Here is a 23,817-nt window from a genome sequence, read left to right as displayed (position 1 = left end):
AGCTCAGATAATGCCATCATTCCATTTGTGAACGCAACACATGACCAATTGGCCCTCGCTCAATACTATTAGCAAGCAGTTCAAACATCCAATGTGCCTATGAGCCTGTCAATGTGTGAAGATGCTAACTAAATTGAAAAAAACATTGGAATCACTCCTTTGCTTGTGCCTGCCTCTACTTCATCAACTAGATTTTACTTAAACCTTGTCAATCAAGCCAATTCATGCTGAATGGGTAACTGCAGCTCATGCAAAAATGTGTCAAAGAATGGACATAATTATCTATGGGTTTCAGAATGCTGGACTTATTCAATTTAGCAATTTTAGCATTATTTACTCTGCAAATATTTGTGTGTACTATCTTACTTGTTTGATGAGATGTTGATTTAGTGGAAATGCTTGAAAACCAGTGAAGTGTGAGCTACAGTACTAAGAGCTAATTAGTGTAAATACTGTGTTTCATTAGTAATTGTGCCTCAAGGAATAGTTTCAGTATTTTTAGTCACAGGGATTAAGCATGCATGTATAAAATGAGACATGCTTCAGACCAACCAACCCTAACAAGATCATCTCAGTAAGGCAGTTGATTCATTAAGTTTGACCAGTTTTCAATAATGTGTAACAAAATATCATGTCCTGCTATTGTAAAGTTTTAAAACATGTAATTTAAATTGTTTGGTATTTGATACTGATGCAGCGATGATAAACATTATGTTCAACAGAAAACTTAGTTTGTAAATTAAACATACATGTAAATATTATTTACCTCTAGCATAAACTTCAGTTCCAAACACTATGCAGCTCAATGGCTCGTTACTATCTCTCACCATGACATAATTCTTGGAAGTTTTTTAATTTCACATGATGACAGTATTTATAACTTCTGCCATGAGAAATAAATTGACACATGATGTCTGATAAAATGTATTGTGTCCCTTCATGCTTTTATTCACAAGAATGTAAATATTCCTTTTTATTTTTCTGTATTTGATTATTAACACATTTTAAGGGGCTTATTTTCCCTTTCATCTTCAAGATATATCACTTGCTGGACACCATATTCAAACTTTCTATAATCAACAGTTTGATCATGAAGATTCTTGGCATGAAAAAATATGTGCAGTTTAAATTGTCTGAGGTAATACTGTAAAGCCAGTCTGTTTTCCCTGATTAACTCCACTAGATCTAATATGAAACCCAGACAAAAATCAAACAATGATGAGCCAATTATCTGGATTTTAGTGCAACAATCTTATTTCTGTAGGTTTTGCTATTATTGATAAAGTCAGTATTTGAAAGGTCATTTTTGTAAGGCTCATGACATGAAACACAGTGAAATAAATGGTGGGGATCTTCTTTATCATATGTGACTAATTTTTCATTGGGTTATCATATGTGACTAATTTATCATTGGGTTTTTAAATTCATAGTTCTAAGCAACAACAAAATCCATAAAAGTGATACCCCACAAAAAATAGTGATACTGTCAGTACATGAGATATATTTTCAAATATGGGCAAGTTAATATCCCTAAGTTTTAGGGACTTGGGTTAAATTGAAATTAGGGGTACAATTCATCAAATGCAATTTTGTCATTACATTTACTGCCCTGCACTTTATAAATTTTCCAAAGATATCTTTATGCTATGCATCAACAAAAGATGCTAAAGGAATTTTCATCATATGGATACCAGATGCATAATTTTCAAAGGATCTAATAATTGTCGGTTATCAGATACTGATGTCAAAAACTGAATGTACATGTACACAGACCTTCATCATGACCAGATGACTCTTCACCAAAAATGTGCCAAAATTTCAATCAAGCCAGTTTTTAATATTTAATCCACACATGTAGATAGTGGTTTACATAAAGCTGGAGAGTATATCAAAGCCTACTTTACCTGCATAGTAAAATCCGCATTCAGCCATTTCCTCTGGCTTCTGTCGATGTTCTGCTGGCCATCCCTGGAAGGAGTTAATCCTCATGTTCTTAACTGCATATTGTGGATACTTAGGTGGTGGCTCTTCCATGGAGTATGTGTCAGCTGACACTGTTTGCACATTGTCAAATACATTTTGTCTCCCTGAAACCATCAGCTGATTTGATGGTGAGCTTTTGTTAGTGACCAACATTTGGCGGGATGTATTCAAAATGCTGACCTGATTCTGCTCACTTGATGGAAGCATCAGAGATGACTCACCCTGAGCCATATCTGATTGATTTGAACTATCAGATCTTTGGATTGTGAGAAGACGAAAATCTGCAGATGATGGTGATTCAGTGGAATTTGCTTTTCTAATTGGAACATTGACTAAAGCATTATGTGTGAGAAAGCCACAATCTGGAGCCATGTTCTGGTGAATCAATAGTGGGATGTCTCTAAGAACCCAACTGTCCTTACGACTGCCACAGCAATAACATATAACCTGGTCTTGGTGTCCAGCATAATAAAATCCAGCTCCTACTATTCTCAAGGCAAATGGTCGATCCTGTCCTGGAAAGGTTTTCATTGTGGAAAGTCTGAGCATCTCATATTTCATAGTAATCTGTGGTCCAGGCACATTATCTAAAGCAAGTAGTCTTAACATTTCTCTCAGTTCTTCATGTCCATAAGGAGGCAAGGTAGACCCACCACGTCCATTACGGGTTTGTTCTTCAAAAAATCCAACAATTGCATCCCTGCCAAGTCTGGGCAGTGGAGTCCAATATCTTGGAAGCCATACAATTTGTCTAAGATTGTACTTTTGCTTCTCCTGCAGGTCAATGTCTCTAACAATTCTGTTATCAATGTCAACCTCACACTTCTTTTTCTGTACACTGACGTCCATGTCTGATAAGATTTGCTGTTCAGTTTCATTAGCATCTTTTGTCTGGTCACAACTCAAATCCTCTGCTGCAAAGAAAGCTCTCACTAAGAACCTTGTCTCTTGTCTTTTACAAGGGGACAATATTACCCCATTCAAATTAATTAAATCAACTGCATAATTTAATTTACTTTTATGGGAAACAGAACTTGAACCATTCCCTGTGGTCCTTAAATGTAATTTTGAACATAAAAATTTCTTTTTCTTTTTCTCACACTCAAGAGAAATAAAGTCAGAAGAATGGCCAGAATTTTCATCATTTATTTCCTTGTACTTCAGGGAAGAAGCATCAAAAGGTTCCTCTGTGCCAATTAATAGAGATTCTTCTGTGCTTGTTAATGGAGTAAACTCTTGTTGCACACCAATGACTGATGGCTGTGACTTTAGACATTTCCTATCTTCATGAAAACATGTTTCAATCTTATCTTTCTTCTCTGACAAGCTTGGGTCTCTGAATGACAGGCTGATATCAGAATCTGGATTTTTCTTTAACCATTCCTGACTTGTAGTTAAGGTGACAGTTCTATCTCTTGCATCACTTCCTGTAAACATTAATGACAGAGATACTAAATAGGAAATTCAAATAAATGTCTTCAGGTCCCAGTCATGAACTTCTTTAGCATAAATGCAGAAAATTTTATAAATTCTGAGCATTTCAAACTCTGCAATGGTCGAAATTACAACAGAAAATTTCAGGACTGACATACTGCATGTGTCACTGAATGCTTCCTAAATTTTCATGATGCTGAGAGAATTTGAGTTTGGTTTCAAATTCTGGATTTTATGATCCAAGCTGAAAAAGACTTCTTGGAGTTTTGTGACTATAGGAAAATATCTCTCAAACATACCAGGGCTCAAATTTAACACAAATTTCTTTGTAGCCAGAAGGACTAGTATATTGAGAAATTTACTAGCCCTGCCAAATCTTTACTAGTCCTGTTCACAAAACAATGTCACACAGCTTTCATGTACATTTACTGATTCAATTTTAAAGTTCAAACAACTCGCAACAAAACTGGATGTTTTCTCTGTGTTTGCTTTTGCAAATTGCGTACACCAGTTACACCACATAACGTTCCTTTCCTCATCATAATTCAGCCATTCCCTGTCTTTTGTCCATTTCTTCTGAAATTTGCCGTTAAATTATCCCTCATCATTCTCATTCAACTTTTGCTTTTTTCTGGTGGCTGAACACCTATCAAATGCCACATTTTGCCCGTCTTATAAGGATGGAATTGTACCTCGTTTTGAAATACGAGATGTTATAGTATAGCTGACGTGAATTATTTAAAGCAAGAAAAGGAATGGTACAGTGTCTTTTATATAAGAAAGTCAGAGCAAGAAACACTTTTCAAAACACGTGTCTTTGCCCCCTCCCACAATTAAATGGCCTCTTCCTAACAAAAACTTAACTTCAGCGGATGTTCTGCATGATCAAAGCAGTGGCTATTGTAAACACTGTTATAAAATATTAGCATCAGATGACAGTGTTAGTTTCAGCTTGGAAAATGTGTGTTCCCATCAAACGAAGCCATCTGACACTTGGCACATTGTATTTAACAGCTCCAATTATGGTATCATAAGTCATAAGTGTGGTAATTGTTCCTAATTAATCGAACCTCAACGTATCATTGAAATTAATAATAAGGTGGAACATTTTCAAATCTTAGATGCCCATGCTCAGAGATTTTAATTCCCAGCAAATTTACAGCATTCTGCTTGGATATCTCCATGTGTATTCAATTATTTGTTCATTCTTGGAAGGGAAAAATATAAAAACTAATCTTATCATCATAGAAAAAGTTGTTGTATGGAAAGATGTGTCGATAACATAATTGTAATAAACTGATCTAATTCTTATAATTATTTAGATGGAAATGTAAAATATGTAGTTTCCTGTTTGTGACTGTTGGAGCGTTTAGGTAGCAAGCAACAAAAAAAGAACCATAAACAAAAAACGTGCAAACTAATTTCTTTGAATAGTTTTTGCCATGTTCTTTTGTGTGGTATACCGTTTTGTAGTTTATTACTGTGGTCGAGTGAATAAAGTGTGATACCATGTCATTTTTTTCATTTAATTCATTATCAGATTAACTAGGATCATTACCAAACTTCCATTAATAATGACGGGACCATAATGTGCGCTGTTAAGTTAAATGCACAAAATCGGATGGATTCTTGTTATAGAAACGCACCTTTCCGAGGTAGAAATTGACTTCATCTTCTCATGCTATTATTTTATGACTGTGTTTACAATGGCCACTGCTTTGATTCTACAGAACATCTGCTATGTCAAGTCTTTATTAGGGAATGGCATAAACAAATGCTGACTACTGATATCCGAAACTTACCAGCCCATCGTACTCTTCACATAATGAAAGTCACTAGTCTGACAGAAAATCTGGTAGCCTCGGGCTAGCAAATTACCACTAATTTCAAGCCCTGCACACACACACATAATCTTCTTTCTTCCTGTGCATGACATGATGCAAGACTACTGATTAATTATTTTAAGGAGTGCAAGCAGGCCTAAGTTTAATGGAATTTCTCAAAATCTTAAAAGTTTCCTCAACTGGCCCTTGCCAATACAGTTAGTAAGCAGTGTAAACATTTGATATGCTTAAGATTCACCTATCAGAGTATGAAGATGCTGAAAAATAATGGAATTACTCTTATGTTTGAGCCTGCACCATGTACAAACCAACTTCATCCACCAGACTTTACTTAAACCAATGTCAAGCAAGCCAATTCATGCTGAATGGATAACTGCACCTCATGCAAAATTGTGTGAAAGATTAAACTTAATTATCCATGACTTTGAGAATGCTGGACTTATTCAATTTAGCAATTTTAGCATTATTTACTCGACAAATATTTATGTGTACCAACTTAATTTTTTGACAAGATGTTGATTTAGTGGTTTTGTCTGAAAATCAGTGAAGGGTGAGTTTCAATACATGGAGCCAATTAGTATAAATACACAGAGCCAATTAGTATAAATACAATGCTAAGTAACTGTGCCTCAAGTAATAGTTTAGTTATTTTTAGTCAATGGGAGTAAGCATTCATCAATAAAATAAGACATGGTTTCACGAGACTTCAACATTTTGAACAACAATTTCACTTCAATTGATTTGAATAAGTATTCAAACTAATTTTCATTTAAAGTATCATTTCTTATTTATTCATTTTCAGTAACAGTGTTTTAATACCTTATCTTTGTTCTACCAAAGAAGTGCTAACATTTCAATCAAGATAGTAATGTAATACTTAATCCATACATATAAACTGTGGTTTATGCAAAGCTGGAGAATATATCCAAACCTACTTTACCTGCATAGTAAAATCCACATTCAGCCATTTCCTCTGGCCTCTGTCGATGTTCTGCTAGGCATCCCTGGAAGGAGTTAATCCTCATGTTCTTAACTGCATATTGTGGATACTTGGGTGGTGGCTCTTCCATGGAGTATGTGTCAGCTGGAACAGCTTGCATACTGTCCAATACATTTTGTCTCCCTGAAGCCATCAGCTGATTTGATGGTGAGCTTTTGTTAGTGACTAAGATTTGGCAAGACATATTCAAAATGCTGACCTGATTCTGCTCACTTGATGGAAGCATCAAAGATGACTCACAATGCACTGTGTCTGACTGATTTGACCCATCGTATCTTTGGATTGTGAGAAGCCGAACTTCTGCAAGAGATGGTGATTCTGTGGAATTTGCTTTTCTAATTGGAACATTGACTACAGCATTATGTGTGAGAAAGCCATAATCTGGAGCTATGTTCTGGTGAATCAATAGTGGAATGTCTCCAAGAACCCAACTGTAAAATCCAGCTTGTGCTATTCTAATGGCAAATGGACGATCCTGTCCTGGAAAGGTTTTCATTGTGCAAAGTCGGAGCATCTCATATTTCATAGTAATCTGTGGTCCAGGTACATTATCTAAAGCAAGCTGTCTTAACATTTCTCTCAGTTCCTCATGTTCAGCAGGAGGCAAAGTAGACCCTCCATGTCCATCACTGGTCTGTTCTTCAACAAATCCAACTATTGCATCTCTGCCAAGTCTGGGCAGTAGAATCCAATTTCTTGGAAGCCGTACAATTTGTCTAAGGTCTCTGAGTGACAGGGTGATATCAGAATCTGGAGTCTTCTTTAACCGTTCTTGACTTGCAGTTGAGGTGACACTTCTATCTCTTACATCACTTTCTGTAAACATTAATGACAGAGATACTAAATAGGAAATTCAAATAAATATCTTCAGGTCACAATCATAAAGTTCTTTAGCATAAATACTGAAAATTTAATAAATTCTGATCATTTTGAACTCTGCAATGGTTGAAATTATAACAGAAAATTTCAGGACTGACATACTGTATGCGCCTCAGAATGCTTGCAGAGAGAATTTAAGTGTGGTTTCAAATTCTGGATTTTATGATCCAAGGTAAACAAATTTTCTTAAGAGTTTTGTGACTATAGGGAAATCTCTCTCTCCCTTTCTCTCTCTCTCTCTCTCTCTCACACACACACACACACACTTTCTTCTTTCCTCTTGTGCATGACATGCAAGACTACTGATTAATAATATTAGGTTTGGAAGCAGGTTCAAGTTTAATGGAATTTCTGCTCTTTTATACTGTTGCTATGATGACTGTTTAGAGAAAGTAGTAGAAATGTATTCATGTAATATTTACACCCTGTTGTGTTAAGTATATGATGAAAAAGTAGAAGTACAAAACAGTGAATAATATAATGCTACTGATGAACATCAGTACAGATAGAACATAATGATACAATGTGTTGTAATGGAGAACTTGCACCAATTTAAATTAATTCATAGGTGTATACTCGATAATATAACCAAATTCCTAACACCTGAGCAGGCTGTATTTGGCTATATTTTTTGCTATATTTGTTTCTTAATGTATGCTAGCAAACATATTGCTAGGATATGCTGAAATATGCATGATTTTATGGTTCTATCCTTGTTATGTGTATCCATGCATGCACCTATACATGAAGATTATGCAATTTGGTATGAATTCCTTGTTCTCGATCAATCTCGACTAACTTATGCTTAAAATGCATGTTATGTTGCACAAATAAATGAATCTATTTCCACAAAGTCTTCATATACTACTGCACAGTAGTCAATATTTTGAAATTTCAAATAAAACTGGGCAAATCAAATAAAAATTGAATTAAACAATAAATCATTGTGTGCACAAAGGCTTCACATTCTGCTGGATAGGAAATTTATTCAAAAATAATGAGCACAATTAAAAACTCTAGTGCAGAAAACTGATGAAATCTCAATGCCTTATTAGGATCATACGGACCTGACATCATCATAAACTGACATCAAATTCAATGAATGATACCGAAATGACAATGCCCTATTATAAAGAAAAATTAACAAAAGATAATACTGTTACAGAAACAAAATTTAACATAACAATATTAATATTAAATTCATCTAAAATTTCTTTATCATCTGACTCTAATCCATCATACCAACTTGGCTTCTCTATGGTAAAACAAAATCCATTCTTGTTTCAGTCAAATTTTGTGCAGTTTGTTTTTAACATTTTTCTTAGGGATGATTTCACACACAAAAGCATAGGTAATAGAAGGGAAAAAAATTATTTTCTACTCTTTGGGTACTGTTGCTATGGTGACTGTTTAGAGAAAGGAGCAGAAACGTATTGATATAATACTTAACACTCTGTATTGTGAAGGATATGATGAAAATGAAGAAATACAAAACATTATGATACTTTTGATTAATAGCAGTATTGATAGGAACATAATGATACAATGTCTTTTAGTGGAGAACTAATGCATTAACTTTACTTCATAGGTGTATCCTCTATAACAATAAACCAAAATCCAAACATTGAACGGGCTATGTATGGCTGTATGTCTTTCACTATATTTGCTTCCATGTATTATTACAGCAAACTTGTTCCTAGGATAAGTTGTACATCATACCATGAGCAATTACAGTTAATATTATATCGCTAGTGACAAGTCAAGTTCTTCTTTTTGATTATTATGACCAGAGGAAATGACAATCTTTTGAATGGTGTTGCTTTGCGCATGCCAAAAATAGTGCACTCACATTTCATGCCTTTGAATCAGGAACTATTAAATGCATCTTAACTTGAAATAAGCCTATTCTTCTGAGAAGAACTTTTCAATAATTAATGTTACTTTAAAATGAAGATATTAAATGCTTTGAAGTTATATGTAGCATCTTTCTACATACACATAAATATACTTCTCATAAATATATCCCCCCTCTGGAAAGGACACCCCTACTCTTGGTTCAGAATGGGTGGCTGTTGAAGCAGGGGAAAACTGTACTACATCATATTGGGGGTTTTTTGTGTTAAAATATTGAGGGAAGTTTTACAATACCATTTGCATTTTTGTTAATCATGACTTCCAAATGGCATGACCAAAGCAAATCATCTTCAACCCATGTTTTCGAAGTAGCTGCTACAACCTGAACCATACTGTCATCCACCACATCTGCAAGAAATTAAAATTTAATTGATAAGATTTCTAATTAAAAAAAAGAATTAAAACTTAGGGAATATGAATAAGCGATAAGCTTATGCTATAGGGTAACATTTATTTACAAATCACTCTACATTTATTACCTTCAGCCACATTAAAGGGCTGTTTTATGGTTACTGTGTGCCCAGTAGAATCAAGCACAAATTAATCAAGTTTATGAATTTATTTATTTTATGAATAGCATTTTTCGAAAGGAAAGGATCTGTATAGGTTCAAGGCTAATACAATTATTAATATCAATCAATGTAATTACTCATCAAGATAAACATTAGAACATTTGAAGTTTCTGCATTATGATCTAAATAGGGCTTTCTAGAATGAAATCATAAATATTTCCACATGACACAGATGTTCCCACAAATTTTTGTTTGTGTTCATGGTGGAAGTATAAAAGAGCAGAACGTTTGTTAGAATATATGCATGCATATGAACTCACCTAACAATATTCACAATGAATCACTGTAGCGTGACGTGTAAACAATATACATATGTTCACCTGATGCCAATATTGTCTGCCAAGATTCAGGGCAATTCAAAAAAACCTATCAAATTATATGCATTTACAAGGAATATTATGTGATAGACAGTATGGTACATGTATATACACATTCTGCACTGAAAAGGGGCATGATTGAAGATAAACTTACCCAAGTATGACAACAGAAAGATATGGAAATTTGCACATTATGTCAATAATTCTACTAAAGTTTAGTTAAATTCATCAAAAACTCTAGGACTAAGTTTCATACAAGAATTGTTATACTAATTATACAGTACACAGAACACCAAAGTGGGACATAATGGCCATTATCAAAAAATATGGTGATGCCATCATTCTCTATGTATAGGCATTTATTTTATGCTAAGCAGTGAATTACTTGATTTCTAATAAAAATAATATTGATATTTCACTGTAGTGAAAAAATAACTATTTTTCACTACAGGAACTACTTTTTTGGGTCAGAACATATTTACCTCCCTTTGATTTCTGTTTTTAATATAAAAAAAACACAATTATACATTGATGAATTACTTGTGGTTGTTTTCTTATTAATAATCCCTGTCTGTTATCCTTGAAACTTGTAGTTTGTTATTCTGGAAATATCAGTTAATTTTTATCAATCTTATGTAGAATTAATTTTGTGTGCGGTACACATAGCACAGCAGAACATGTATGGTAAACAGCTGACATTACCATAAGAAATTTGCTAATTCACTGTGTCACAAACTTTAGGTAGCCAATGTATGTGAGCATAAAATAAAAAGAATATTTGCTTTATATTGGCTTTGCCACTCGTGAAAATACTGAGTTTTTCATCCACTCAATGAAATATATCTGTTATTCACTCGTTTCAAGCAAATACCCTCTATGTAATGCCCATTAGAATGACAGCCTGATATGGCACTGATGGCAGTCATTGAGTATCAGCCAAATGAAAACAAATTATGAAAAAGGTTTTAGATGGAAAAGGGTGAAGACATAATGTAATCTCCATTAGCTGAAAATAATGATTTATTTAAGTTTGTAAAGCAAACAAACACAAAACCTGCCCAGCAGAGCCCAGATGTGCCCTGAGGAAATTAGTGCTTGCAACATCATTTTTTTTTTTGGTAAAGCTGAATACAGACAGCCTTCAGCTGCAATCACAGGTTGGCAAGCAAGGTTAAGGTAATTATAGAATATGAAACAAGAGTGTCCCCCCCCCCCCACAGGCTTAAATGAATCAGTCCATGGTTCGTGCTGATGTCACCTACTGCATATATAGGAAACACTTTAGTCCACTGTGTGGAAAGTTTGAAGGACCTAAGCATAAAAGAAAGGACTGACCATTGCTTTTGCTGCCTGGCGTTCACTTGGCCTGATGACAGCTTATGTGATAATTCCTTAACCATCATTGTGGGAGCAACAGAAGGCTGTGCTCCTATTCTTGTAAAGCCTTTTCAAACTTCAGTGAGTAACAATAATATGATTTTCAAGATGGCTGCTGTTAGTAGACATATTGGATGTCTAAGGATCACTGTTTTTATTTAGGACCAACTAGACCATGGGATGAATGTGTGTTTAAAGTTTTATGGCAATCCTAGAGGTAGTTTGTGAGGAGTAGGATAATAATAATAATAAGAATAATAATAATGACTTTATTTAAAGAGGGTAACACAATTAGCTAAGAACTAATCTACCTTGAGGCCTTCATACAAAGAAATTTATTTATTTTTGCTGCATCTCTGAAGCCACTGGATATATTGGGTTTGGAGGAAGAAAACAGAGTGGGCATGTCTAACCTCAACTGGAATACTATTCCAGAGCAAAGTTCCAGAGTACTGGAAACATTTTTTGAATAATTCCTTATTTGGTTTGGGAATTTTATAGTGTTTGGTAGACATGGATCTCAGGTGGGAAGTATTGCCAGGTAGCCTATAATTAAATAGTGATTGTAAATATTCAGGAGTGCTATTATTGGATATCCTGTACATTAATTTAGCTTTTCTCTAATGGATTCAGTCATTAATAGGTAATATTTTTAACTTACCAGCTAAATATTCCTTGCTTTCTTTTTTCTGGATCGATATTAGCCCAAATGCCATTTTTTGAAGATGTGCCAGCTTAGCTATGTTTCTATCATCTGAATTACCCCATACTGTATTACAGTACAAAGTCTAAATAGGGTTGTATGTAACTGTTTTAAAATAGTTTTCTGTGCCATAAACTTGAATTTACTTTTTTAATGATATGTTTTATATGTTCAGTCCATGATAGGTTATTATCTACCAAAACACCAAGTAGTCTATCATGACAGACCATTTGCAAATTTTGATCCTTTCATGTCAGACATAGTTCATCAATATCAAGATTTGTTCTTTTTTGCCATGTTGAGATAAGTAATATTTTAGTTTCACCAGTACAGTGTGACCCCACTTAAGCGCTCCATTATAACATGAATTCAGATATAACATGGTCGTGGCATGGCTCCCGAAATTTCATATACATGTATTTTTCTTGTGCACAAAAAAATTTGTTCTTAAAATGTACTAAGAAAAAAAAATGTTAAAAGTTTGTTATCATTTTGGGGAAGAGATCACATATGAATATTAAAAGACGATCATGGCTTAGCTCCTGAAATTTTATATGTATTTTTCTCATACACGGAAAAGTATTTTTTTCTTCTTAAAAGTAGGGAAAAAAATGCATTAAAAGTTTATTCTGGGATCGTGTAGGTCTTCGCCAATGTCGCAAACTTGGAATGTTTTTCCTTATTGGCTCCAAAACATACCAATGTGTATTTTTTATTGGTGACATTGTTGGCTGTTTAAACTTTTATATACAAACATTGGTTTAAGGTGCAGAAATTCAGAGGCCCCATGAAAGGAAGCCGCAAATTGGATATAAAATGCACTGAAATTTATCGATTGTTACATAAACAAATTCTTTGTCCACATTGACAAACCATCTAAACAGTGCATTGTTATATCATAATCCGCTTATCTTGACATCTAGCATGAGTTCTGTATGTTGTGAAATGTCCGCTTTTTTGTTGTTGACATTTCTGGTCATGGAAATCAAGCGGACGAGGCATTGTCTCATAATCTATCTTTCATCGGATTTTCGGCCACTCGCTAGTAATTAATATATTTACAAAGACTGACATTTGTATGTGGATGGTAAGTAAAATTCCTCTTCTTTTCTCTCAGAATTAAATCCGCCTGTAATAATTGCTGTCATCAGAACACCTGCATCTCTACTGTCCGTTGACCCTTTGTTAATTTTCAGACAATGCGTGGATGGCAGCATCATGCTGCTACCACAAATGTAAAAAAAAAAAAAATACATTTTACTTATTGGTTTATTCAATAGGCATGGAGGGACAGAAACTAGAATAGTCCAAATGACGGCCAATTCCTTTTTAAAAATGTACCCAAATAAAATAGTTTGCTGAAATTTCAAATGAAACAGATTACCTTTTGAAGCACTGACTGTTATGAAAACATACTCAGCAAATGGAAAAAATACCAGTGTCAATCATGCAATACAATTATTTGATGTTGCTGCCACAATAAGAATTGGGCATTTGTTTGATTCTCCAAAGCTGTCCTTTAGCGGTGACTTCAATAGCGCAAAAAACTGTACTATTCATGAAAGAAAGCCAACTACATTCTTTCAATAACAGCAAAGAACCTTTCTTCAGAGGAAGTCAGTACCAAGTTTAAATAAAAGTAATGGAATCTGATGGATCTTTGCATTTCCCAATGTGACTGCAACCTGTTAACTGTGCTGTGAAAGTTTCTGTAGGGAAAAAGTTTATGCTTACAAACGCTACCAATGACGACTTAAAACACAAACTAACTTTTACCGACTTGGAATGTATGGAAAAGTAAATGTGCTTCGTCATTCGTTACGTGATTGTACTATGTTGTTCCACTGAATGCAGACCAATATGACCTGTTACAAAATTATTGAATATTTTAAAGCTGTGTGTGTGCGTATTTTCGATGGAATCACTTGTATTGTGGATTATATGTATATGATGAGGTTCGCGGGTGAGTACACAGTATTGATACTCTATTCATGCTGTACATTAGGCATTTATATATAAACAGGATTCACGTATATGTACCAATTCATGGTTCTCTAAATAAAGTAAACTATTATATATGTCTTCTCTGTTTTCACCACAGGCGTATTTCTCATTTAATATGCATCAATTTAAGACGGTAACTGTGCCGATGAAGCACGTATTTTACCGCCCACATTTATTATACCTACAACCCCCACAATGTTGTTTGGGTCCATTTTCTTCAGCTAACTGACCTGGTTGCTTATAACATGGTTCGGTCTATAATGCGGTCGGGTTCTATGGCTCCCAACTACCATGTTATAGTGGGCTCACACTGTATTTATCAGTTGTCCAGTTTGTTTAGGGCATCCTGTAAAGAAATTTTGAGTTCATGCTTTGTGTCTTGGATGTCTGACAATGTTGTGTCATCTGCATAGAGACCTGCAGATGATAATGAGTCCCTTAGTAAAACTTGTAGGTCATTAAGTAATGGACCTAGAATTGAGCCTTGTGGTACGCCATATCTAATTGTTCCAGGTTCAGACAGAACATTATTTATATAAAAATGTTCACTTAAGTATGAAGTAAACCATCTAACTGTGCTTTCATCACACTGGTAGATTTTCAGTTTCTTCAAAGTTTTTCATGATCCACCATGTCATAAACTTTCCTGAAATCTACAAGTACAGATCCTATTATTCTACCTTGGTCAAGTGCTTGAAGCCATTTATCAGTTAGGGAATTCAATGCAGTCTCACATGAATGTTTCTGTCTAAAGCCTGATTGTTTTAGGGTGTAGCAGCAAGTGTTTAGTTAAAGATGACATGAATGAGTCATGGACATCTTTTTCAATCAATTTTGAAAAGTTTGGTGGTATTGAGATTGGCCAGTAGTTATCAGAATCATCCTTAGAACCAGATTTGTGAATAGAAGTTACTTTTGCAGTTTTCCATATTATGGGGACAGATGAGGTTGCAATACTTAAATTGATTATGAATGTTGTGCTTAATCTAAAATAACAGAGGCAGAGGATTTAATAGGTCTTAGACTAATCTGATCAAGTATACTAATGGATGTACAGATGTTCTTCTGGTCTATGAGTAGAGATAAAATCAACAAACAATGAACAAAATTGGGTTGGCTAATATGCATCCTAGCACAAGTTACAAGTGAGGGGATAATTATAAACAACTACCTCTTTGTTAGTGAGTGTACTATAAGCTACAAAATTAACAAAAAGGGACACAAATTATATGAGGACTAAGGAGAAAATATCAAATACAACACACAAAAATATGACTGAATGCAATTATGCCAAAGAATGTTTTGCATGCCTAGAGACTATATAACCACATGATGTCTAAGCTAAAGAAGAACGATATTCTGCATAATGAAATTAATAAATGCATCAGACTTGTACCAACTTCTTTTTCTTCTATGATCTCCAATTCTAATTGAAGGAGAGAATTCACCTTTAACTGGGGATTAGTTCTTGGAAAAGTTACAACAATGCAATATTAGCAGGTACTGCATCACTGCTATTAAACCTTAAGATTCAACATCCTCAAAATTCTACCTTGTTTAGTTACATACTGTAATAATTGTTCACAAGTCATTGCAGGCAGAAATCAGTCCATTTTTGGAATAATTTTCAATGCTTTACAATGCATCTTGATGTTGAAATAGGGATAGCATTAATGCATGCTTACTGTACAAGCTTGTGGCAAGCTTACAAGCAGCTAGCTGAGGTTGCACAAGCTCGTAAGGGTGCTTGCAAAATTTAAAGTTCAAGCTTGCAAAAGGAACTTTTCCAAGTCTGCAAGCTTGCAAAATCTAAACTATTTGATGCAAGCCCGCGCAAGCTTGCAATAATCAGTCGTGAAAGTTGAAAGCTGGCAGTTCTGCACGAGATCAGTACTTCCTGAAATGTTGAAGTATGTGTGTGTGACTTGGATTTTTAATGTAGCTTTAACATTTTTTCAGTCATATCGCTATGATGTCTGCAGTGTGGCAGTTTATAGTGATGTCTAGCACTGGGGCATCATGCCGCAGACATGTAGCATAATGTCCCACCCAGTCACATTATCCTGACACCAGGCCAACCAGTCCTAACATTAGCTTCCTAATGCTGAGTGTTAAGTGAGGCAGCTGTTAGTACCATTTTTTAAGTCTTTGGTATGACTCGGCCAGGGATCGAACCCATGACCTCCTGCATCCGAGGTGGATGCTCTAACCACCGTAGTAGGCCACTGGAGCAGTCGAAATGTTGAAGAATATATGTTGTGACTAGATCATGCTCAGTATAGGAAACTGCACTGTCAAATTAAAAGTTATTACTGGTAATCTAGTTTTTATTTGTAGCATCTGATAATGCACTTGAGTTAAATAATATATATTTTCAGTGTTGCAAAATGCTAAGAACTTGAATTACTTGTACTTAGCTGATACATAAAAAGAATATATTATTCTAACATTTCTCTATGTTTAAATTAACTATGAATATTATTAATATATTTCAAAATAAACTGAATTATTTCTTGACTAAGGCAAATATGAAATGTAACTTTTTCAACAAATGTGTTTTTTTATCATTTTCAGATTTTTTAAAATATTATCCATATTAGAGAAACAATTGAGCTTTTTTGCATAAAGGAAACTCTTTAAATGATTGTACACTCAATTAGCTATAAGGTCATTTTGTGTGGGAATGGAAGACTGGATAAAAAATTCCATTTAGTAAAATCCTGTAAAATAGAATGTAATTGTTGATTGGAAAGTTATTTACAGACTAACTTAATACAGCAAGATATTTGATGTCAATGCTATTTACTGATGATGTATGCACCATCAGATATAGTCTCAGTAATCTTGTAATATTAATTTCTGGCATTAAGTTTTTGAAAGAACTGTCATAAATTTGTTTCAATGATAATTGCCAGGAGAAGAAAAAAAATAATTGTCAGTTATTTACTTACTAAATAAATTTTTTAAAATGTAGACAAGTTTTGTTTTTCTTTGAGAGAGAGATATGCATCCCATTCTGCCAACATTCTATAAAAAAATTGAGCTTTGTGAATTTTGCTTGTTTAAAAAGTAATCAAATAAAAGTATGCAAGATGAAATGTGGTTTTCCACGACAGAGATTTAATTTGGTATTGAGTCATTAAAGGCAGTTACTTCCTCCTGTTTTTGACTCGGCAGACTGGTCTACGAACTCTAAATATACACACAACATATTAGAGTCCCAAAAACATAAAATGATCATTGTAGCCTCGTGTTAAAAAATTTGGCGCAATTTTCAAGGTTGAACCATCACAATTTAGCTCGTTAATTAGGTAGAGAAAAAAAATGACAAGGAGATCTAGTTTACAACCCATGCAGGGTATGTACCAGCCAGTGTGCAGGCTAGACCCCCTGAGTCCCAAATAAACTAATAAACAAGTCTTACGAAATTATACCAAAGAGGAGTGAGATGGGGGAGGCGGGCTTCAGTTCATCTTAATATTTGATATTACATACTTTTCGCACATCAAGAGCTAGAGAAATGGAAGTATGTGACCATGTGTAGAATAATTTAATCGATGCCATGTCAGTTCTTCAATGCAGCTAAGTCAGCTTTGTTTGCAACCTTGTGCAAGCTTGTAATTTTGGTAAGCTTGCGCAGTTTCAACTCTGAGCTTGCAGCAAGCTTACATAACAAGCTTGCCAACTGCAACCTTACTAATTACAAGCTTGTGCAATCTTCCCTATTACTAGTTTGTGCAGACTAGTAATAGGGAAGCTCACACAAACTTGCAATTTGACAAGCTTGCCGCATTTTCAAATCTAAGCTTGCCACAAGCTTGCCACAACCTTAAAAAATAAGATTGCAATTTTGGTTGGGATTTTCCTTTGTGCAAGGAAAACTGAAATTATACATTTTCCTTATCCAGCAGTTTGAAATTTAGATTCAACCAAGCTGGATTTTGATTTCCACAAATACCAATGGAAAATAACTGTGCATCTGAATAAATAATAAAAATAATAACAATAATAATAATAATGTGCCCTTAGTACTGCCCATAATCTTTAGAAGCTCTAAGCGCTTTACAATATTACAAAACACAAAAATATACACATCAAGGTTACAAAACAAGCAAGATGAAATTACAACGAAAAACATGCTGATAATAATCATGGAAGCAAACTTTACTAAATCTTTAAGTCTCTTCCTGTAATCAAAATATGCAAATTTTAAGAGCACTCTTGAATGAGATCAGAGTATTTTTTTGTCTAAGATCTATGGGCAATTTGTTCCATTTAGCTTGGCCCTGGTATGCTAAAGAATGTTGTCCATATTGCATCTTTTTAACTATAGCAACAATGAGAATGCGAGTGCCAGAAGAGGAGCTTGAGTTTCTAGATGTGGTGTACACCTGGGTGAGGTCAGCTAGGTATATTGGACTGGAGCTAAGTCAACCAAATAGTAGCATAGTGAACAGGTTTTGTGTTTGATTCTAGAATTAACGGGTAGCCAGTGAAGGTTACAGAGTGGGGGGAGGTGTGCTCAGTTTTTTGTACTGAAAGGATGATCGAAGCAGCCATGTTTTGCATCTTTTGTAGTTTCTGTAGTAGATACTGAGACAGACCAGACAGGAGTGAATATAGTCCAGTCTTTAAAGTACATATACTAAGGAAAACACAAGTGTTTTAGTGGCATCAGCTGAAACAAAATTGTGAATGGAACTGACGCATCTCAGCTCTTGCTTGTAAAAACTCTTTGCAGTTTGAATTTTCAGTGATCTTAGTACTGTTACAATATGTTGATCTTGATGCATGATGTGTTTGTAACATTCTTCTTTAGCAGACTGATATCTCTGCTAATAAACGATGTGGCTGGTGGAAAGCCAAATCCTCACAGCCTTATGGCATTCTGTTCTACTAGTGCAAAGCTGATCCCTAACACTGCAACACCATGGGGAACACTTTTGAACTGACACTCTACACTCAGTTGCTGGGGAATCGTTGTCAAGCAATAAATGCAAGCACTTGTCTAGTTGTACTGCTGTAGGAGGTAACAAAGTTTTTAGGATTGCTTCAATGTTGTGCATTAGTTGGGTTCTATTTATCATATGGAGGTTGTGCTTAGTAACATAGATGGATGGTTAGGGACTGCTATGTTAAGATGGCATATGGCACAGATCTGATGCAAGTTCATGGGACACCGAATAGTGGTGAAATTGTCTCCCTAAAATAAAACAGGCATATCAGCATGTAATGGTGAGATACATAAATCATGACCATCTTTATCCACAATATCAGTTTCTTTTTCAATTAATTCTGTTTTCAATGCGTTGCGTTTTGTTTTCATTAAAAATATTTTATATGTTGCGAACATTTGGCAGCAAACATATCTAGTAAATAAAACATAGTTCAACAATACCTTCTTACTCATCATATGCTAACATTATTCAAATAAATAAATGATTTGAATGATTAGTTTCTTTCTTTTTTGAAGCATAGTGGCTTATAGGTTAAAGTGCTGGACTCATGATTTGATTCACTCTAGTGTATCAGGCTGAGTTAGCTACAGTGATTTGACCTTGGCCAAGGTACCATCTAATTCTTCAGCACAATATAGCCTTGAAAATGTTGCTGTGCAAAAATGCACCAAATTAATAAAGAAAATGTTTTATTTAAAATTTGCCAGAATTGATATACAGAATTATGACTTATTTTTGAAAAGGGAGCCATGGTAGCTTGGTTGGTAGAATGTCATATTTGTAATTCAAGGGTCCCAGGTTTGGTACCTGACCCAGTCAGCAGCTTTAGTGCATCCTTGGGAAAGTACTTAGCCTCCATTTTCATGGTATGATATAGCAAATATCATGTTTGAAATCCCATTAAAACAAACAACAACAAAAACTTCAATGTCGATACTGTATACTTAGCAAAATGAAATTAAATGCATGAATTAAAAATCAATATTTATCCTTTCTTCATTAAATTAATTAATTGCATTCTCTTTTCACATGTATCTTTAATTCAGAATATGTGAATGCATGGTGTGTTAAATGTAGACTGCCAAATCCTTCAATGACAAATTTAAATGATGCAATCACTGAAAATGTGAGCTACTCAAGAAGAAAATTCTGACAAAACTTGAAGAGTGCAGAATTACAATGAAGTATAACTTTCTTCAGCAGACAAGGAATATCAGTGGTTCAACTGCTATCAATTACAGATTCTGCCAGCAAATACATTTATGTTATGTGTTATGGAGTCATTAAATCAAGTACACTATTCATCTTTTTTGTCTGTATTTATTGCTTTATGAGTAAATTTGTCAGTTGTATATTTTTCAAATAATGCACCGCTTCCATTATTATGCTAGTATTATGCCTGCATTTGAAATGTGTAAAATACATCTGTACTCAGGATCTGGTTTACACCAGCATTTTATACCTGTACTATATGCCTGTACTTAGTATGGTGTATGCCTGTACTATATGCCTGTACTTAGTATGGTGTATGCCTGTACTTTGGTATTGTGTATGCCTATAACATATACCTGTACTTTGGTATGGTTTACACCTGTAATATATGCCTGTACATTGGTAAGCTTTATGCTTGTGAGATACACCAGTACTTTAGTATGGTTTATGCCTTCCCTTTGGTACTGTTTACGCCTGTCATCAGTGCCTGCAATACACCTTATTACAATGATGCTCAATCTATTTGAATACAGTTGTACTAATTTAAATAATTTGCCTCTGTATATGCCCGAAGTATGCTGTGATGTGTGTGATGTGATTTGGATTTTTAGCGTAGCTTTAACAATTTTTCAGTCATATCGCTACGATGTCTGCAATGTGGCAGTTTATAGTGATGTCTAAGCACTGGGGAATCATGCCACAGACATGTAGCATGATGTCCCACCTAGTCACATTATCCTGACACCAGGCCGACCAGTCCTAACACTAACCTCTTAATGCTGAACGCCAAGCGAGGCAGCTGTTCGTACCATTTTTGTAAGTCTTTGGTATGACTCGGCCGGGGATCAAACCCATGACCTCCCGCATCCGAGGCGGACGCTCTAACCACTAGGCCACCGGAGCGGTCCGAAGTATGCAAGTATTACACCTGAAATATGCTAGTACTATGCTAATGTTTCTCATACTCTAGAGAAACCCAAGAACACCCTTTTTAAGCTGTAGAATACGCCTGTAATACACCTATGATATGGGAATATGATTTTGTACATGATGATCAAAACAAAAGATGATTGTATTGGTGAGGTAAAATGACTCAGAAAAAAGTCTAACAGTTTTCTTTCCCAAAACAAATAAACAAAGAGACACAGTTCAACAGAAAAGCAAATGCTTGATGAAATCACTAATGTTATGTAGATGTCATTAACAAACACATATGACATGAAAATGGCACAAAGTTTCAAGTCTGTTATGCAATGGTGTCCATTTTGGATTCATTCACATGTGTACAATGGACAGTTTGTCCTCTTCTCATGGGTGATTGCTATCAACAGGTCTGATTGTACTATACATGTATATGTATTTAGAAAGAAAGAAGGGGCCACTACTAAATAAGAAAACAGAAAAACTTATTTTTGCACGATGACAGAATAGTATGCATAATTTCCACTTAATGTCAATTGCAGAAGCCAAGCTTCAAGACCATCCACTGAAAAAATATGGTTGCTGTTGCATACAGAGTTTCAATACATACTTACTTACATACTGAACAGCTCCAAAGTAATCCCTTGAAAGGACCTGAATGTTCTGCCAACCAAAACAAATTTCCAGGAATTTAATATAAAACTATTTCTTCCTTTCAACTGCTGAGTCTTGATACTATTTCTGATTTTCTTCACCAGTAACAAGATTTTGAAATTAGCTGTTTTGGCACCACTTTCATTTTGACTAACAAGACATCACAAGATATCTGCTAGTGAAAACCCTATTGTGATATGACTCTCTATTATGGAAACGTAATGGTAACAAGAAGATTTTCAAGATAGTTCCTATTATAATGGTGGCCATATCAGATATTCAGTTGGCTCTACTTTGTTTGGGACAAACATAATAAGAAGTTGTATGGTGCTAGCACAATACTGAAATGAACAGCATGGGAAAAGTAGCAGAGATGCTGCCAGAATTTTCTCAAAAGGAGGGAGCTGACCCTGCTTGCCAGCAAAATAAGGAGTAGCAAAAAAGAGGGGGACGAGGAAATTACCATAGTTCAATATTTACTTAACACTCCAATATGCCACTCTCTGCCTGCCTGCTAAATCTTACTTACGATTTCAGGAGTCTTGAAATGCATGGAAACATCCTGACCTAATGAAAAAACTACACAAACTTCATTAGTAGCGAATCCACCAACCAACCGTCACTTTCCACTTGGGTACTGACTAGTCACTTATGTATCATCTCAAGTGAAATCAAATTATTCAAAGAGTTATCCTCTAATTCTATGAGCATTAATCTTTTGATGGCTTCCTGAGGTTAATCTTTTGTTGTTGTTGTTGTTTTTGCATAAATGCCATTTTCAGCACAAGATAGGCTATACATGGTGGCCAGTATAACTACTGAAGGACGAACCCAGAAAAACCCTGGTAAGACCCACCAACCCACAGGAACCTACTGGCAAGCTTTCTCATATACCCACATTGGCCGAGCCCAAGACTTGAACCCACATGGACAGTGGTGAGGTTGCAGTGATCGGTAAAGGACAGCACTTTAGACCACTCTGCCACCCCCCACCCCAAGTTCTGGTAAATCTTTTCCATATATGTGAAGGAGTAGTATTCTGTGTTGTCTGCTTCTGAAGCAGTATATGCATAGCTAGCTTAGGCAGCTTGAACAAGTTGGGAAACTCACCTTTATGGCTGTAATTGTCATGTAACCCCTTGTGCACAGGTGACTGATTCAGTAAGGATAAATCTTATCAGTTTTTGATTCACTTGAGAATATACTATCATATTCTAAGGGTATGGTCTTATTCTAAGGGTGCAATAAACAAAAAGAGGTGTCAAAAAAAGGTAACTGTATCAGAGATCTTGGAAACACTTGATCACATGTATCTGGATGCCAATTTTTTATTGGGGACACAGAAAATCAATTAGGTGGGAGTCCTCTGTACACATTTAATAGGTAAAGGCAAAGTTTAGAGGCTTGCCAGTCATGCTTGAGCCACATGCTGTATAGGAAAAGTGTTGATCAATTAGCTGTGCTGATATTTACAATGACAGAATTTAGTGGCTGAAAGCTCCCATCCCCCATGTACATCAAAAGAACATGCTGCAATACCTGGGTGGCAAGATTAAAGGCTTGGACTGGCAGCTGGGTGGGAAAATGTACTGATATTTACAGTGCTTGAATTCAGAGGCAGAATGACCCAGAGATGTACATGTGGTCATTGATAACGGTACCTCAAATAAACAGCTTTAGCTTTCACTATTGTGTTCATTTCTGAGTGTAGCGGTATAAGCAGTGCACGTGACCTTGAAATCATGACATGCTGACTGACAAAGATTGTAACGAGATTCAGGATAGTGCTAAAGTTGCTAGGACTAATAGTTTGGATGGGACATTAGCCAAGTGTAAGAAAGTGTGTGATGCCTAGCTTAGTGCTTTGAATAAAACCTTCCTTGGAGACTCACTCTGATGGACAAACAAGAGCTATGTCAGTGTTTATAATAAAGAATGTAGAAATTAAACTCAATGGCAACCAATAGTTCATATAATTTGCATAGTTTTCTGGGAGGGGACTGCAACCTTTGCTGGTGGGACTCATATTTTTACAAAAATGAGAG

The 23,817-nt window shown here is 35.2% G+C and overlaps 1 protein-coding gene across 1 annotated transcript in view; it reads right to left on the bottom strand.

Annotated features, from left to right (window-relative positions):
• Nucleotides 1-19,844, bottom strand: part of LOC149796504 (uncharacterized) — a 33,695-nt gene extending 13,851 nt beyond the window's left edge. Inside the window, exons 1-4 of the mRNA XM_089960619.1 lie at nucleotides 19,793-19,844; nucleotides 9,289-9,402; nucleotides 6,202-7,077; nucleotides 1,905-3,410 (exon numbers count right to left, since the gene is read on the bottom strand). Of these exons, the coding sequence (XP_089816745.1) occupies nucleotides 1,905-3,410; nucleotides 6,202-7,077; nucleotides 9,289-9,402; nucleotides 19,793-19,844 (2,548 nt within the window). The remainder of the gene's footprint in view (nucleotides 1-1,904; nucleotides 3,411-6,201; nucleotides 7,078-9,288; nucleotides 9,403-19,792) is intronic.
• Between the last annotated feature and the right edge of the window lie 3,973 nt (nucleotides 19,845-23,817).

The sequence above is a fragment of the Sinohyriopsis cumingii genome, chromosome 6 (assembly GCF_028554795.1).
Source record: "Sinohyriopsis cumingii isolate HCF-2022 chromosome 6, ASM2855479v2, whole genome shotgun sequence".
In the NCBI taxonomy this organism is placed as follows: Eukaryota; Metazoa; Mollusca; class Bivalvia; order Unionida; family Unionidae; genus Sinohyriopsis; species Sinohyriopsis cumingii.
This window is presented reverse-complemented; position numbering and strand designations above follow the sequence as displayed.